General features: G+C 47.3%; 1 protein-coding gene across 1 annotated transcript; it reads right to left on the bottom strand.

Moving 5' to 3' along the window:
* Positions 1-550: 550 nt before the first annotated feature.
* Positions 551-16,845, bottom strand: DLST (dihydrolipoamide S-succinyltransferase). The gene is made up of 15 exons (XM_079307797.1): positions 16,691-16,845; positions 12,339-12,372; positions 11,036-11,084; positions 9,934-9,989; positions 9,514-9,588; positions 9,074-9,129; positions 8,265-8,376; positions 7,609-7,764; positions 7,240-7,325; positions 6,478-6,575; positions 4,506-4,636; positions 3,865-3,938; positions 2,926-3,009; positions 2,230-2,397; positions 551-1,757 (listed from the first exon to the last, which is right to left on the bottom strand). The coding sequence occupies exons 1-15, from the start codon at positions 16,757-16,759 to the stop codon at positions 1,623-1,625; spliced, it is 1,383 nt and encodes a 460-aa protein (XP_079163923.1). The 5' UTR covers positions 16,760-16,845; the 3' UTR covers positions 551-1,622.
* Positions 16,846-16,961: the final 116 nt, after the last annotated feature.

Here is a 16,961-nt window from a genome sequence, read left to right as displayed (position 1 = left end):
CTGGGAAGGGTAAACCATCTCTGAGGTTGGTGTCAGAGCTGGGAAAACCCTGCCATGACACAGGAATGATTTTGTATTGTCCCAACAAGGACAGCTTCTCCGGGACACACCCAGCACCCCAGAGAGCTTCTCCTGTTCCTTGTTCTTGCTTCCTTTCTCCCTCTGCAACAGCCTTTCCCACTCTTGCATGAATTACAACTCTCCCCTGTTGCAGCAGTAAAAACACAACTTCTGAAAAGCTTTATGAGCCTGTCCCAGAACTCCCGCTTGGCCATCATGCCCTTTAGCTAGCACTGGGAATTCCTCACCATCTGTAACAGTTCTGTTGCTAGAAAAGGATGGTTTCCAGCTCTAAAAACCTCCTCTTTGCTGGGAAGAACAAATTCTTTGGCAGAGTTTAAGGACAGCAGTGTTCACAGGCAGAGAAGACTCAATTTAGTATCACCAGTAACGGGATCAGCTCCCATTGCCTCTTTTCTCTCACCACCAGATAACACTACATTTAGGATGCTGCTGATGCCAGTCCTCACCCCCTCAAACACACCCCACCTTGCAGTCGTTGCACAGTTTTATTTCATTTAAAATCCGCTGTGTTAAATATTTTTGTTACAAGTTCTGTGTAGGGGGTAAGAGTAATAGACTCTGCAGGCACTAGCAACCCCCTCACCCCTCAATTCATGTGTGCGCTATCAGATTAAGAACTGCCCCCCTCCCCCCAAAACCAGCACCCGTGGGCTGGGATTATATGACAGTGAAAGGCCTGGCCCCCCCAGCTGTGTGTGCTGGGAGCAGGCCAAGCCCCTGCACGCAGGAAGCCAGCAGTCAGATCCACCACCAGTGAGCTGTGAGCCAAGGAGAGCTGCTGGGGGCTGCTTCTCACCCCCACATCGGGCATGTAATGGTGAAAGGGTTGTCCCCAGGAACAGTGCTACCTCCACAGAGGTCACAGTGGGCTCTGCCCACCCCAACAAGAACATTCATGCCACAGTGACTGGGCTGGTGAAAGACAATCTCCAAGGGAAAGTAGGGGAGCTGCCACCCCGTGTTACTGTCTGTGGAGGGAGTGTAACTAGGGCACTGCTAGAAGCATGACACAACACCTACCTCAAACCCTGCTCTGACCAAAACTTTTCCTGCAAGTGGCCTCGAGGTCAGACCACCCTTGCAAGGCAGATGAGTGAAATATTTTCAAGCAAAACATGGACAGGACAATAGCCTTTCCTCTCCTCTCCCTCCCAGGAACCTTAGTGCTAGGCAATAAAGCTGAACCTGCCACAGAGGGGCAGGGAAGGGTACCCTAGCACAGCAGCAGCAAGCAGTTTCCAGTGGTATAGGACAAGCTAGAGGTGAGAGTTTGGTGCTGTGAGGGAGAGGATGCCACACAGATGGCTCTGGAAAGGCAGCGCCATTCAGTGGTTGACCCACTGCATTGTGAGATACTAAACCTTCATTAAACAAAATAGGAAAGGAGGTAGGAGCTATCCCCGCAATTCCCTCTGGGACAGCTCCGATGACAGCGGAGGGAGAAAGACTGGAATGAGCCCTGCCAGTTCCTGAATGCCCTGCATTGTCCCTGCTGGTGCTGCCCTGTCCTGGGTGGGTTGTGTGGGGGTGTGGCTGCCCTACAGGTCGAGCAGCAGCACGCGGGGATCCTCCACCGCCGCCTTGATCTTGCGCAGGAAGGTCACGGCCTCTCTGCCGTCGATGAGCCGGTGGTCGTAGGTCAGCGCCACGTACATCATCGGCCGCACCTCGATCTGAGGAGTGACACGGCGCCAGTGAGCTCAGCGCTCCCGCCTGCACGCTCCCCTCTGGCAACTCAGGAAACCTGGCTCTTTCCCCAGACCCTGAATCTGGGTTCAGGCTCTCCTGCATGTGTCCTGCCTGGCAAAATGACCTACCCACCCACCCAGGCTGGGCCCATGCCACAGACAAGATAAGGTCCCTTCCTAGAACTGCTCCCTGTCACGAAGGCTACAACCTTACAACCTCCTCCTTCCCACACCTGAACAGATTATAACCAGCTTGCCCACTCACAGAAAGAGACCAAAGTCCCCGGCACAACTCAGACAAATACCAGGGCCAGCAAAGGAGTCCTACACCCATTAGTCTCTGCTCCTCCTTCACACTAAATTATTTCAAAAGTGACATTAACCCCTTAGAAAAAAGTCCTCAGTCTGTTGAGCCCTGTCCTTTGTTCACTAAAACCCCCTGTGCAGGTCCACCTACCTTGCCTCCTACAGCCACAGGCCTGTCAAAGATGGCATGCATGCCTAAGATGGCAGACTGGGGTGGGTTAATGATAGGTGTTCCAAAGAGTGACCCAAAAACCCCACCATTGCTGATTGTGAAAGTGCCACCATCCATGTCCTCAATGGCCAGCTCATTCTTCCGTGCCTAGAAATGAAAATAAGGTCTTAGAAAGCCACACAGATCACAGAGAGCAAAGAACAAGGGTTTGGACATCCAGTCTCTCCAGGAATAAATACTGATTGCAAGAGCTTTGCTTATTGATTTGTTCAGCTGAAAAGCAGCACAAATTGCTTGAAAATGCATGCTGTCTTTAGAGTGAACAACTATTGGCTTTGGGGAAGGATTCTCTTGCATTTGCTTCCAACTCCTGCTTTTGCAGGAGATTGACACAGAGACTTCTCCCCCAGGGCAGTTCGCCCTTGGCCGTTAAAGACAAAAGTGAAGATACACCATGTCACTAATGCACAGATTGAAGCCTTCTGGAAGTGCAACAAGTAGAGCTGTCCTAGAAGGCAGAGGCACAGCCAGCCATGTAACTGGATCACTCCTCACAGCACAACTCAGTGGGTTAGAGGTCAGAGATGACGACACAGAGACCAAATCAATACATGTCGATCCAGCATTTCCAATTCTTTCCATTCCTTCCAACCCTCTTCAGAAAACTGCCCTTACCTTTTCCCCCAGCTCGTAGATAGCCCGCTCTATGTCAGCAAAGTTCATGGTTTCTACATTCCTAACCACAGGGACCACCAGACCCTGGGGAGAAGCAAAGTCCATGAATAGCAAATTCAGTGCAGTGACACACAGATAGCTGTCATGGGGCAAGAACCTGGACACAGCCCCAGAGAGCTCCTGCCTTCCCCTCAGCCCACAGCAGCTGGTTGGCAGAGCTGCCTCACACGATGGCAGCCTGACAGGAAACTTGGCATGACACACATCAAGGGCTGACACCTTAAACTGAGCCATCATCTTTGCCTTTGTTAGCTTATCTCATAAAATTAACCAGGTCTGTCTGAAGCCAGCTCCAAATTGATAAATTCCCAGGTGAGGCACTGGGAGATTTCAGCTGGCACCTTTCTCTCACCTCTTTATGCTGGGCCTCCCCTAGACTTTGGGAGAAGGCAGTGATAGAACTTCAGCCTTTGTCAAACCTCTGCTTCATAGCAGAATCCTCTAATCAAGAAGGTAACTCACTAATTTGACATTTGTAACTCCATTCCATACTCTCCCTGGACAGAAACATCTCTGTGGAACAGCACAGCAAAGTTAGCCAGAAGACAGGACATCCAAAGCTTTTACTGTCTATGTCATGGATTCATGACAAGACAGTTTCCCTAACCTGGCCCTACTCATTAACAACTGAGATCTATATTTACCCTGTTACCAGAACTCTTATTAAGATGAATCTAGTGGTAGAATATTCTTGGTACTCCATCTTCTCTCAAAACTTATCTCAGCAGTCCATAATGTATCAGGTGTCTCATTTATATAATCAGTTCTAAACAGTTAATTTCTACTGCAGCAGAGCACAAAGTTGAGCTGGCTCAAAGTATCAGATCATCCTCTATGAAAGGCTGCAGGAAGCATGGACAAAGCACCCAAGGTACCTACCCGGGGAGTTGCTACAGCGACACTGATGTCCACATAGTCCCTGTACACAATCTCTTTGGTCGTGTCATCAATCACTAGAAAGAAAGAGAAAAAACTTGTGTTATATATGCAGAACTTAAGATCAAGGTTTTCACAGGCTACCAAATCGTAACAACTTGCTCATGTCTAGCTTAAACGTAACTCCAGAGAAGAATAAGCCCTTGCTGTACCTGTGGGAGAGGCACCAGGATAGACAGAAGGAAAACAGTCCACACAGCTCAGTCCTTCTCAGTAATTCTCCCTTGGTTATTCTGCTCTGTGTTTCAGCAAGCACCTCTGACACGCCCAGGAACTGCACAGTGCCTACAGCAGCCACCTGTACACCAACCAGCAGGCTCAGCCCTCTGCAGGCTGCATATGCATGGCCCCAGCCCCACTGCTGCTCACCCCTTCCTAACTGAGTCCCTCTTGGCAAGCTGTCCTCTACCTATGTAAGTGGCATTAGCAAAATCAGCTGCAGTATGCAGGACTGTTCCCATTTTTCCTGAGTATGTGACTTGCTTCTACAAGCTACTACTCCTGCCATGGACTTGGACGTTTGCTTTCCTCCATTCTGCCACATTCCCTAGACTTGTAAATCACCAGCAAGGGTCCCCACTCACCTGCATTCACAACAGGCTGGTCCTGCAGAGCAAAGGCTGCAGCTTTCACAAAAGCTGACATGAAACCTAGCTTCAGGTTGTGCTTTTTGAGAAAGGTATCCTTGTGTACAGCTCTCATCTCCCTGATGTTGCTGTGAAACAGATGATAATGCTGGTAAAGGTGGAGTCCAAGAAAACACTGTTCCCTCACTCTGTAACAGATTTCAGTGCCAGCCCCAAGGATGCAAATCTGCACCACCAAGTGGGAAACCTCCAGTATGCTGCAAAACCCTTCACATATATGTACATGGCTCTACAGTTCCTGCCAAAGGTTCAAATGGAAACTGGTTCTGGACCACAAGCTCCACAGCCAGGGTAAACCTGCAAGGCCCACACTGCCAAGCACAGATGCAAGTGTTTCCTGCTTAGGCCTGATGTTGCCACCTAATCTCTGGAGATGCCAGTGCTCATACCAGTGTGGCACTACAGAGAGCAAATGCAGGTGTGGCTGCGCTGACATAGAAAGGTGAAAAACCAGTAAATGCCAAAAGCAGTAAACATGCAGGAAATTAAATCAAAGTGATCAAAGGAAAAGATCTCAATCACTCTGCAAATTCATCACCAGACAGCATAACACCACTTTTGTACCCAGCCCTCTGGCTTTGGGAGTTGAGTGAATATGAAAGGAATTTTCCCAGGTGCTATGGTAGTGGGTGCCAGTCTACTCACAGCTCATGACCAGATAAATCACATTTTCTCACTGTTTCTATTAATCAAAATTGAGGCCGTTTACAAAACATCAGCCAAACTGTGGCTACAAGCTCTACCGATCCAGGTTAACACCAGATGCTGTAGAATTGCATGTTTCATCCCTTCCCCCTTCAGAGACCTTTAGTGTTTGAAGAGACTGTTTCACCAAGGAGCAGGATTTTCCATGGTTTAAAGTGTTTGTTTTCCTGTGCCTAACCTTGTTTAGGGTTAGGATTACCGCCCAAAGACATTAGTGCCTCCCAAGACACAAGGACTGCAGCAATGAGGATGCAGCTTGCTATGGAACTGGCTCATTAAGGCCTCCTCCTTTCAGACACTGACTCCCGTGGGAAGAAGGAGGCCCCAGCACAGGTCTTCACAAATCAACTTCACAGTAATCAATCCAAACCACATTACCAGATGCAATGAGAGCCCCAGGCTGGCGTAAAGCGACACCTCAATGAGCCTCTGAGAGGAGATAAAGCTGCAGCACTTCCCTCCAATCAAGACTATTTTGCCAGCCTTATTGTTCTGAGACCCAAATATTTACATGTTTTGTCTTAAGGAGTAGCATAGGATTTCACAAGGCAATTTGATTTGGGCACAATTTCCCCTTAATGTACTGTAACATAAGCTGCCCACCCTCCAAAGACATTAGTGTGCTCAGTCCACGCAAGCACTTGAGTCAGGAGCCCCCCACCTGCTTGAGAGGATGGAGAAGGGTGCTGGTCTGTCTCTGGAAAACTGTGCCATCTGACAGCAAAGGCCTTAGGCCTAAGCAATGCTCACCTGAAAGGCTGATGAGCCTTGGAGAACCAACTCACTGGAAGTTAAATACCTCCAAAAGCAGTAACCTGGTGGAGTGGCAGAAAGCAGATGCTATATCTTGCTGTCTTCTAACAGCCACCATATGCAAGTGATATTAGCCTCTTCTGATCTTCTGCTCAACATTTACTTGTCTTCCACTAAAAAGCCCATAGAAGAGGAACCAGAGACTACCCCTATTACAAGTAGCAGGTCACTCCCAAGGAAGGACAGGCCATTAGGAAGCTATGCACCCCCTCACACAACACCAACACGGTCCTGAAGAAGCTGTGCAGACCACAGTACACACCTAAGAAAGAGGTCCCAAAAGACATGCTGCCAATCTCTCCAAGGAAAACCTGCAAGGTTTTGACTGCTATTTAAAGATGACTGTTCACCTGCTTCTACTCATAAAGGGAAAAAGAGGTTTACTCCTCACCTCATATCGATCTCATTGAAAGTGGTTAGCATGGCACAAGTATTCTGAGCCTCTTTCAGCCGCTGAGCAATACGCTGACGCATCCTATTCATTTTCACCTGCAATTTAAAAAGGTATAAGCAGAAGCTGCCTCAAGCTCATCCAAGGGCAAAATGCACAAGAAACCCCAAACCCCTTTCTCTTGCCATCTGATTGACTAGACACCTGAAAACTAAGGTTTTCACTCTAGGTCAGGAACATAATAGGCCGAGGAGTTTATTTCACTGCTCAGCTCAACACACAGTTCACCGAAAAGCAGTGCTGAAATGCATCACAGTATAGCTACTTCTGACCTCTGCATTCCTCAAGACCTCCAAGCATGCACAGCTTTCCATGTGGCTAACGTGAGAAAAGCAAGACTGCTAAGAAAGCAGGTTGCTCAACCATGCTCTCTTAAGAATGTGCAAGGCAGTTTCAGCAGCCTCAACCCTTTGCTTGTGGACAAACCAAGCAGATCACACTGAGTCCTTCTGTCCTGTGTCAGCAGAGCTCAAGACAAGACTATTTCCTAGAAAAGACCCGTGCCAGATTGGTCCAGGCTTTTCCTCCACACTACTTGTAAGTGGTTCCCTCATGTAGAGAATTCTCCCACCTGTCACAGCTCTACTGAGCTGGGTGTGTACAGGTGGATATGAACACATCTGGAAAGCTCAGGGCTTATGCCAGAACAGATTATCACCTAGCAACAGAAGTGCTGGCAAGGCCCCTGTTCTCACAGCTTACCCTATGCTCTGATCTGGCACCTTTGGTGAGCACTGCCTCCCCAGGAGGGGCTGCCGCTGGGGCTGCAGCCGGCTTCACAGCAGACACTGAGGGTAAAAAACACATCAGTCAAAAACAGAAGCCAGGTAGAAAAAGCCCTGAGGTAGAAAGCACATTTGAGCTCCTTGCTTAAACAACACAGTATGGAAGCAGCCTTGAATTAGACTGAGAAGGTTCCAGGCATAGCTGAGCAATCCTGTTTGGAGCATGCAGGGCAATACTGCGGGAGGCCTGTTCACCATAAATGCCTCTGTTTGCTGTCTTTAACCTTATACACACTCCCCCAAAGAAGAGAGACTTGAGAACAGGAACAAATGGCTGTTGCCTCACCTGGTTTGCTGTCGATGGGCTGAGTTGACACAGGCGGCACTGGTGGCATTGTAGTGGGAATTGGTGCTGCAGCAGGGGGAGGAGCAGGTGCAGCTACAGGTTCAGGGGCTGCAGGAGGAGGAGGGGCTGCTGCTGGTTTAGCCTTGGCAGGAGCAGCTGAGAGACAAGGAAGAACCATGGTAAGGGCACCAGCTTCCACTGGCAGAGACCTGTGAGTCAAACCAACCTAACAAAAGTAAACCCTCAGGCAGAGTGCCTTTATGTTCTCAGCACTACTGAGTTGACAGAAGAGTCACCACAAGAGAAAGCCATTGTGGAAGTGTTTTACTCAAGAACACCCTCGAGGTCCTCATTGGAGGAGGCTGGATGCTAGAGAGAAGAGGGCACAGAAGGGAGTTAGAAGAATTCTCAACTAGTTATAGTTAAGAACTCAGTCTTCTCCAGAGCAAACAAAAGAGAAGATCCCCCTCAGAAGGACGAAAATGACACTTTTCTAATGGACAACAGAATAGAATATTTTCTTCCAGTTACAGAGGCAGATGGAGGAATTATTTAACCTGTGTCAGGATCTGTCTAAATACTTTGCTTTCATCTTCAGAAAAAAAAAAAATGGTGGAAACACAAAGGCCTACGCAAATTATAGGTGCCTGACTTACCTCCAGTTTTCCTGAGTTTGAAAAGAGGTGTCCCCCCTTCCACTTTGCCACCATCGGGTACCAGAAGGGCTTCAATCACACCAGCTGCTGGGGCTGGAACTTGCACTGATGTCTGAAAAAAAACCAAAATCAGTGAAATTCTCCCAAACATTGTTTGGAGAATAAGTGCCCAAGAGAAGATGCCAAAATGTGCACATTCACATTGTAATTTGGCACAAACAGCAGCTATGTCTCACACTATTTGCACCAGTTTTTCACACCCTCCACTGGGATTTTGTGTCAATAGTTAGAAGCTTCAGGAGATGCTGGCAGTGTAACTATAGTCTGATCTCCAGAGTACAGTCAAGAACTGACCCACTGCCAGCATCTTCCTGACAGCAAAGCTGAAAACAAAACTTGGCAGAGAATTCAGCAAGAACTTCAAGGCTTAACAATCCTTTCAGGGGGGGATAAACTTAAAGCCTAAATTTAAAACAATCTGAAGACAACATATGGCTTACAGATTTCTCTTTTGTTTAAACACAAACAGGTTCCAAAAATCAAAGTGCTCAAATTGGAAGGAGGAGTAGAATTACAGTTCCAACAAACATCAACACCATGATGATAAATCAAATGGGTGAGTAAGGGTTATCAAGAATTCTCACTTAAGGCACAGCAAGTTTTCATACTAGATGAGAAAAGCTTTTCTCCATGAAGGGAACAGGAGACACAGTCAGGGCCATGCAGGCTCTAGGAGCTCTTAGCAGGAGAGGAGCCATACAGGGTACCTGCCATAGAACTAGAAAAACTTTTGGTCCAGAAACTCCTACCTTGTCTGTTTCAATCTCACACACCACTTCATCTTCCGCCACTGTGTCTCCAACAGCTGAATGACAGATATGAAGACCACTGTGAGGAGGGAGGTGTGCTCTGGCCTCCCCTCTTTACCCACAGCAGTTTCCCATAATAACCCATAACTTTTACACCCCAGTTCTCTTCTAAAGAAAACACTAACTCAAGCAATCTGCTGCACAGTTAAGAATGATTCCATCTTAGACATCTCCCTTCATCAGACACTACCTCTGACAGAGAGGTGATGAGGCAGTAACTGCAATGCTTACCCCTTAGGAGAGCTGCAATTAAATGCCTCATTTGTCACAGACTGAAAGGCACAGAGCAGGATATCAGCCAGTGAACTGTAATGTATCCCCAAGGTGTCCAACACAGCAGTAACAGCAATGAGAATTTCAGGGAAGAGGCAATTGCTTACCTTTCTCCCACCTGACATCTCCTTCTGTGACTGACTCTGCAAAGGCTGGTGTGTTCACCGTAACCACCTCATCCCCTGTGTGAGAGACAAACAGATATGACTGCACTCAGAGCTAAACATTTATGGCATTGCTTCATTCTTGTCTTCACAACTTTGCTAAAGGAGGCAGGCCATCAGATATCATTTGCTCTCATTCTCCATGCTTCAACACTGATCAACATTTAAACACCAGAGAAATTCACATTTGACTGAAAGGCACATTGTGACAGGAATTCCAGACAAAATCTTTAAGGCCCTGGGGATATAAACCCTGAGTCATCCATGCAGGCAGGACAGCAGTGAGCCTTGACTAAGGATGGAAGGTAGCTGTTGGCAGGACAGCAAGAGGTACATCACCCTAATTCCTGACTTTTTACTTACTATGTACCGCAGTGGTTCTGAAGTAGCGGACAGTGAAGACACTGGAGCTATTTACTCTGCAGAAAGAGAGAAAAGTATGAACACAGAAGAACATTCCAAGCTAAAGCACAGAATCTACATTTGCTTAACTGATGTGAAAGGCTGCTTGGCTGTTCTGATGCATTTGTTCCAATGGACTCATACTTACTGTTCAAGCTGCAATAATCCAGTAAGAAAGGAAACATTACATCCTACCATTGTGAGTGCTCTCAGAAACTCAGCAAGAACTGACATGTATGGAATTTTAATTTAGACAGACAATCCAACAGAACCCTTGTGACTTAAATACTGATTAAAGGGTGACCTGGCCAACCCACACAATACCCAAGACTAGTGCAGCAGCTATTTTTTTACCTCCAGATTAGGACTGTCGTCTCTACAGAAGTTGTTAAGATTGCTCAAAAAAAAAAAAAAAAAAAAAAAAAAAAAAAGAAAAGCACCATAAATTGCCTATGCCAATGCATCCAAAAATGCATCCAAGTTATTTCCCTCCACCATGTTTCTTCATAGGGAGCTGGCAACCTCAAGCATTCCAAAGGATGATTTTTATATCTACTGACATCACATTTGGAAAACTGAAACAAACATGCTTTAGCATTTCCTCTATCACAAGCTACTTTGTACAAATAGACTGGTATTTCAGGCTTTTATGCATGTATTCTTATGGTTATTTCCCCAAATGCATTTTTTAAGACCACCTCAGTAATGAAAACCCTGACATATGAACAACAGCCCTATGAATGACCCCACTACTCCTGAAAGAAAATCTACCAGGAGACTATCATAGAGCAAACACCTCTAGTCAGATAATCAATGAGCAGAAATCCATTTATCACTGGTTTCCTCATTCCTGTCCCTTCCCTAGAGATCTGATTGCGGACAAAGATTGTTTTCAGTTCTCAACCTGCAAAACTGAGATTTTGTTAGGGTTTGCTCCATGTTCCTATGATGCACACAAGGATTTCATGACAGCCAAGCATATTCTGTTTCTCAGACCTCAAATCTTATCATGGCTAGAGCAGTCCTAGTCTCCCCACATGACAGTTTTCCTGTGGATACTTACACAAGCTTCCTGCTGTTTGTGTAAGCCAGTCCTTGGCTCCCAGACACCCCTGTGAATGAGAAAGGAGTTACCCACAGCAATATCATCCAGCCCTCAAGTATCCCCATCAGATAAAAGAAGGCAGAGGACACCACTGCCCACTCTCAAAGAAGTTTGGGACCTGCCCAGAGCTTGCCAAGAACAGTGGTCTTGTCTCATCAAGATTTATACAGATGGGGAAAACAGTTATAGCTTGACAACAAAGCTAATAAGGATAACTTTGAAAAGGGAAAAGAAAGCAGCAGCTACCCTGGTCAGAGCAAAATCAGGGAAGAGCTATGAGGAACCACCTCCAGGACTGCTGAGTTATCCACACCTGTACAAAGGGTAGGAGCAAGGTATCAGCCCTGTAAGAGGCATCCCCAGGAAGCCTCACAGTTGCAGAGACAGCTAAGGAGGAAAAAAAGGACTGAAAAGAGGGTGTAGAGCAGAGTAATGAGCCATCCATCATCCTTCTTCTATGCCCACTCCCTGTCCAGAGAATTATTTTCCAAAACTTGCAACAGGGAAGTACTTGCACAGCTTCCCAGTTTCACATACCCCACTATCCCCTTCTGACACTGCTGATATGTCCTGACACTGCAATTTTTATTATGAACTGAACTCCTGTCCTTTGTCTCTAACAGGGCACTGGGCAGTTTTCCAGACTGATCTTAAAGAGAGTCAGCATATTAACTGGAGAACATAATTATCTCAATTACACATTGCCAGAGGAAGAACCATTCCCCTACTTGATATTTTAAAAAAGCAACAGAATTTCTACACCATCCTTTACTAAAGAATTGATATTGGAATTCTAGAGACCAAAAAAGCAGAGTTAACTGGTTTCTCAAAGTAGAATCAGAAGTGAGTGAATTAATGCTACATGAACACAGCACAGCGAGAAAAAGCAGAGCTCTAAGGAAAAACAGTTTAAGCACTGAAGTGGAGTTCATAGGCACACTAGATTTGACAGGTCACTTAATATTCATGCATAATTTTCAAAGGAGTTTATTAGAGGGCTAGGGATCTGCAACAGCATGTGCTTCAAGCACTGCAATGCTTGAAATACACTGTGCTGCTGCTGTGAAATCTTCACCAGAGCCAAATGGATCAGGCAGCATATTCATCAGGCAAGGGAGGCACTCCCATGGAAACCTAGCTCATTCCACTACTTCTTCACTTCCTGACTGATAGAAATGAACCTCAGACCTATTACCAACCTCCATCATCAGCTCTGTTCTTTTCTATGTAGTCTAAAACAAAATAAAAGTGTAAGACTCACCAGACAAAGGGCATCTTGCCAGAGTACAGTTCCCCTGTCAGAGAGAAGAGGATGTATCAGTATTGCAAGAAGACAAACCCATCCTAGAAGGACTTTGGTTTTTCCCTGAGATTTGAATCAGACACAGGACCAACTGCTCCCATGCTCCAGTTTGCAGGCATACCACCTTCCCACAGCGTGCTAGACCAAGAGAGCACCTATGCCCTTCTCTATCCTTTGTCTCCTCCCAGGGTGCTTTTTGATGCAATGACATTAAATTTGATGCTTTCATATTGCTATGAAAGAGAAGGTAAAGGGTTATGATGAAAAAACATCCCACGATGTTTACTTCTACAGTCATGAATGCAGCATCTAGGATTTTTTTTTTTCTAAAGCTATGGAGCCTTTGAACTCCAGAAGGCCACAATTCCTCTCAATGGTAAAATTTCTACTGCTGTCAATTAGCCAAGAATTCCACATTCTTTGGTTTTACTTCATACCTGTGCAATCATTGACTGCACTCCTAGCTCAGCACAACAGCGCTCAAAAGTAGAAGACATTTCAAAATATTTCAGTTACTTCCCCTACTGTTATTACATTTCTCTCACATCAAACCTGCAGGATTGAGGTCTTTAGAAGCTCTTTAAAAGCAATCAGAAAATAGCACTGTAACTGCAACTGAAATACACTTGACTGGCTTAGAGTAACAGCAACTCAAGAGCCCAAAACAGCTCTCAAAGCCCTTATCCAGCAGCTAAGGTGAAAGTCAGATTTTCTTCACACCTTCAGCATCTGTAGTAAAGTTTGCATACAAGCCCTGATTTCAGTTTCAGCAAAGAAAGCAGGATCAACTGACCTTAAATATCAAAATAAATTGAGCAGCTGTGTGGCAAGACAACACAGAGACCAAGGACCAACAATGTACTTAAGCTTGGCACACCATCTACAGGACTGAGTGCTGCAGAGTACAGAAACATATCCAATGAACACTTTGTATCAAAACTACTAACAGGCCTGGAATCAAGCCCTCGGTGGTTTAATTAGCCGAGCTTATAAATGGATTTACTTGTCGGATATTAACACAGAGTCAACTCAGTGATCAATGGCCAATTCAACAGGGTTGTGAGTAGCTTTGCCAAGGATGCAGGCAGCAAGTCTGACTTACTGCTGAGCTCCAGCACAACACCATGCAGCTACCCTGCTTGCCAGTTCACTGCAGCCATCAATGATTCTGAACCAACAGTCCTGCAAAACTGGCTTCTGGCAGGGCCTGCTGGAGCCCCTGCCCCAAGCCTGGCTGGGTAAGGGAAAGCAGCAAGCACTGTGTAGACTTTGAAGAGTCATCTTGAATGCTACAATGCCTAATCTTGGTGCAGCACTGGCCCCTGCTAATTCAGATCTAGTTTGTGTAGAGTCAGCTCTAAGCTAGGATCAGTAAGACAAACTCCAACTTAACTTCACTGGGTCAGCTGTCTAGAGCACCACAATCCTCAGCACTCTGTATTGGTCCTATTTTTCCCACTTTCCATAGTGTCCCAGATACCATGGAGTCAATCACAAACTGAGTATCAAGCAACCTGAATTCCCCTCTATCCATTAATGTTTCCCTGTGTGCTTTATTAAAAAAAGTGGTTAAAGACATTCGTAGCATGACAGACAATAAATTGTAAATAAAGGAACAGCCCCAGACTGAAGCAAAACCAAAGACAATTTTATTTGCTTAGGACCAGTTTACCGTGAAGTTAAAACCCAAAAGGAAAGTTTAGAAGGCCTGTCCTAAAATAAATCACCACAAGAAAACACATCTTCAGCTCTCTTCCGTCAGTGGTGTCAAGTCTGTGTTCTACAACTGCAACAAAATTGAGGAAAAAATTAGTATTACTCTATTCTATGTCTTTTAGGTTAAGAAATTAGGGAAAGAGCTTAATGTGAGGAGGAAGCCACTAACAAAAGATACTGTGATTTCTCTGGCTTACATTCTGCAGAACTGCTGTGTGTTTATCTCTTAACTACAGCACCTCAGAGATGAACATGCACTCCAGGAGACATTGGACAGGACTGCTTCCTGCTCCCTTTTTTCCCTCAAGGAATCATTCTAATTGAACCTATTCCTGGATCACTTGGCTAAATTTGCCCTCTGCCTTCCATTGGAGCTTTTTCAGTGAGAATAAAAATATTCCAGCTTTGCTACCTGGCATTAGTACTCTGGGTCACTTTAAAAAGGCAGCCTTCACTTCGGGAAAGAAGTCTTGTTCTAATTAACCAGTGACTCACGTACCAAGTGATTAATATTTCCCTCTCGTTTCACATGACTTCTCAGAATTGTTTTTACAACTGTTATTAGGTCAAAGTGACCCTGGCATGCACCATCCCAGGCCACACCTTTCAAGGAGCCATCACCTTTCAGTAGGTCACTACACACTGACATGAAGCATGGAATGCATCAGCTAAAGCAACAGCCAGTACACCAACAGTGAGGGACCAGTTCAGGTGAGGAATCTGATGAACTTGACAGTGCAGTTCATTTCAACGGAGGCAAACCAGAGTGCTGTGCAGCTCCAACAACAGGCAAAGCAGCAACTGGTTCTCCAGCCATGGCTCCTTGAGAGCAAATCAACTGCTGCTTCGACAAGGATGAGAACAAACCACTGCATCACCTGAAAACCCCACTGTACGGCTTCCATGGGTTATATATAGCTTGGGAGGGCAGATGCCAAGAGGGGATGGAGATAATGCTGAGAGGTGAATGATACTGTTACTAAGACAAGAGGCTCAGAACTCCCCCAGTATGAGGAGAGGATCAAACAGGGAAGAAAAAGTTCTTTAGGAACTCCTGTCCAGATGAACAGAAGGATTTGATTCTCAAAGCATCCTACGCAGCTCCTGATCAAACCAATCTTTACCAGACCAGTTCTTCTGTAGACTTGTTCACGTAGACTACAACATCTGCCTGTCCCTGCCTCAACTTCTGACATGCTACAGGCTATTGATGCACATTCATGGTTTCTACTTGATGTGAGTTCAGGACTTTTTCTTCTTTTACAGACAGACAAAACCCAGTCAATCTTTCCCGACTGACTCCACTCTCCTCCCATTCAATCCTCCACTTCTGAATTTTGTACATGACTATTGCTCTCACTTCTGCCATCAGAGGTTTCTGAAGTTCTGGAATTTATTTCTTTCTCTCCAAAAAGCCTGTATTACATCATAATCAAATTTTACTTCCCATATCGCTGCTGAAATGGAAATCAAACCACTACCAGAACTTTTTCAATAGGAAAAAGGTCAACTAGCATTTTGCCTAAAATCTGAATTTCAGACTAGCTTTGTACCAGGTTTGAGTACTTCATCTGACGTCTCCCTGTTCTTTACGACTACACAGCATCACTGAGTGCTGACAAAGTGTGAATATTGCTAAAATGACACTTTAATATGCTTGTTTAAACTGCATTATAATAAATTTGTCTCTACACGTGTACAACAAACTGTAACTGTACAGTTACTTGTAAGTTGTTCATAATGCAGTTTTACATGTATACACACATATTTATAAACACAAACGTGTCATTACATTTCAATGGGTTGTCAACACACGCTCGCCTGCATTTACAGGATGTCTAAAATCAAGTCTCATGCTGTGAGGCTCAAGCCTGTCAATGGAACAGAAGTGACCTTTCTCATCCTGCAGGTATGCACGCACATGTGTGTGCACATGAAGCTGTGCGTGTTTGCTGTTTAAACGGAAGATGTGTGCAGCAGTCGCTGAACGACAGGACCCAGCTGGCCAAGGGCAGCTTCAGGGTTAAGCAGCTACAGCGCTCTGCCAGCCCACGCCGCAGCCAGCAGAGGTTACCGCCGCTCGCAGCGGGTCAGTGACTGCTCCGAAAACCGAGCACAGGATTTAAACAACAAGCCACGCACCGGTTTGTTGCCGCTCCTGCCCCGGGCGCACCGGGCCCGGGGTGTCTCTGCCGGCGCAGGCCGGCGGCTGCCAGCAGCGAGGGCCGCAAATGCTGCAGCCGCTGGCAGGCGGGGCCGCCGGAGCCCGAGGGCGGCGGCGCACGGAAGCCCTTGAGCCGGTCCGCTCTGCCGGTGCCGCGGCGCCGCCGCCCTTCCCGCCGGGCCGCGCCGGGCGGCAGCGGGGCAGCGGCACCCGCTGGAAGGGGCAGCGCCGCGCCCGCCGCCGCCCCGGCTGGGGGACAGCCCGGCCACCCCTTCCCACGCCCGGCCCTGACGTGTGCCCGGGGCGGCGGCGCCGAGCGCCAGGCAGCAGGGGACGCGTCCCGGTGCCCTTGGCGCCGCCGACCTCGCCCGCCCAGCCGCCGCCCTCCCTCGCCGCCCCGCTCCCCGCGGCCGGTGCCCGCGGGCCGTACCTGTCGGAGGGCGCGCAGCGAGCGGCCCAGCGCGCGGCCGAGGCAGCGGGACCGCCACAGCGGCACCATCGCGGCGGCGGCGGCGGCGGCGGCGGGAGGGGCCGCAGGGCGGACACCGGAACCAGGCCCGGCGCGAGGCGGAAGCGCGCGGGACCGCACCAAGCCGGCCGGAAGGAGGGGAGCGGCGGGGCGGGACCATCGCGGGGGGCGGGGCTGCGGGGCAGGGCCGGGCGAGGGTCCGCTCATAACATATTACCATACGTGATAATAT

Source organism: Erithacus rubecula (assembly GCF_903797595.1).
Source record: "Erithacus rubecula genome assembly, chromosome: 6".
NCBI classification, from domain to species: Eukaryota; Metazoa; Chordata; class Aves; order Passeriformes; family Muscicapidae; genus Erithacus; species Erithacus rubecula.
The sequence above is the reverse complement of the archived record's forward strand: the minus strand, read 5'-3'. Positions and strand labels throughout refer to the sequence as shown.

Bases quoted from the DNA above. Each gene is read 5' to 3' on its own strand.
- DLST (XM_079307797.1), bottom strand. From the start codon at position 16,759: ATGGTGCCGCTGTGGCGGTCCCGCTGCCTCGGCCGCGCGCTGGGCCGC. The intron at 6,576-7,239 runs GTAAGCTGTGAG...TTTAAATTGCAG, and splicing joins GTGCCAGATCAGAGCATAGG to GTGAAAATGAATAGGATGCG. The intron at 3,939-4,505 runs GTGAGTGGGGAC...CTTTCTTTCTAG, and splicing joins CCAGCCTGTTGTGAATGCAG to TGATTGATGACACGACCAAA.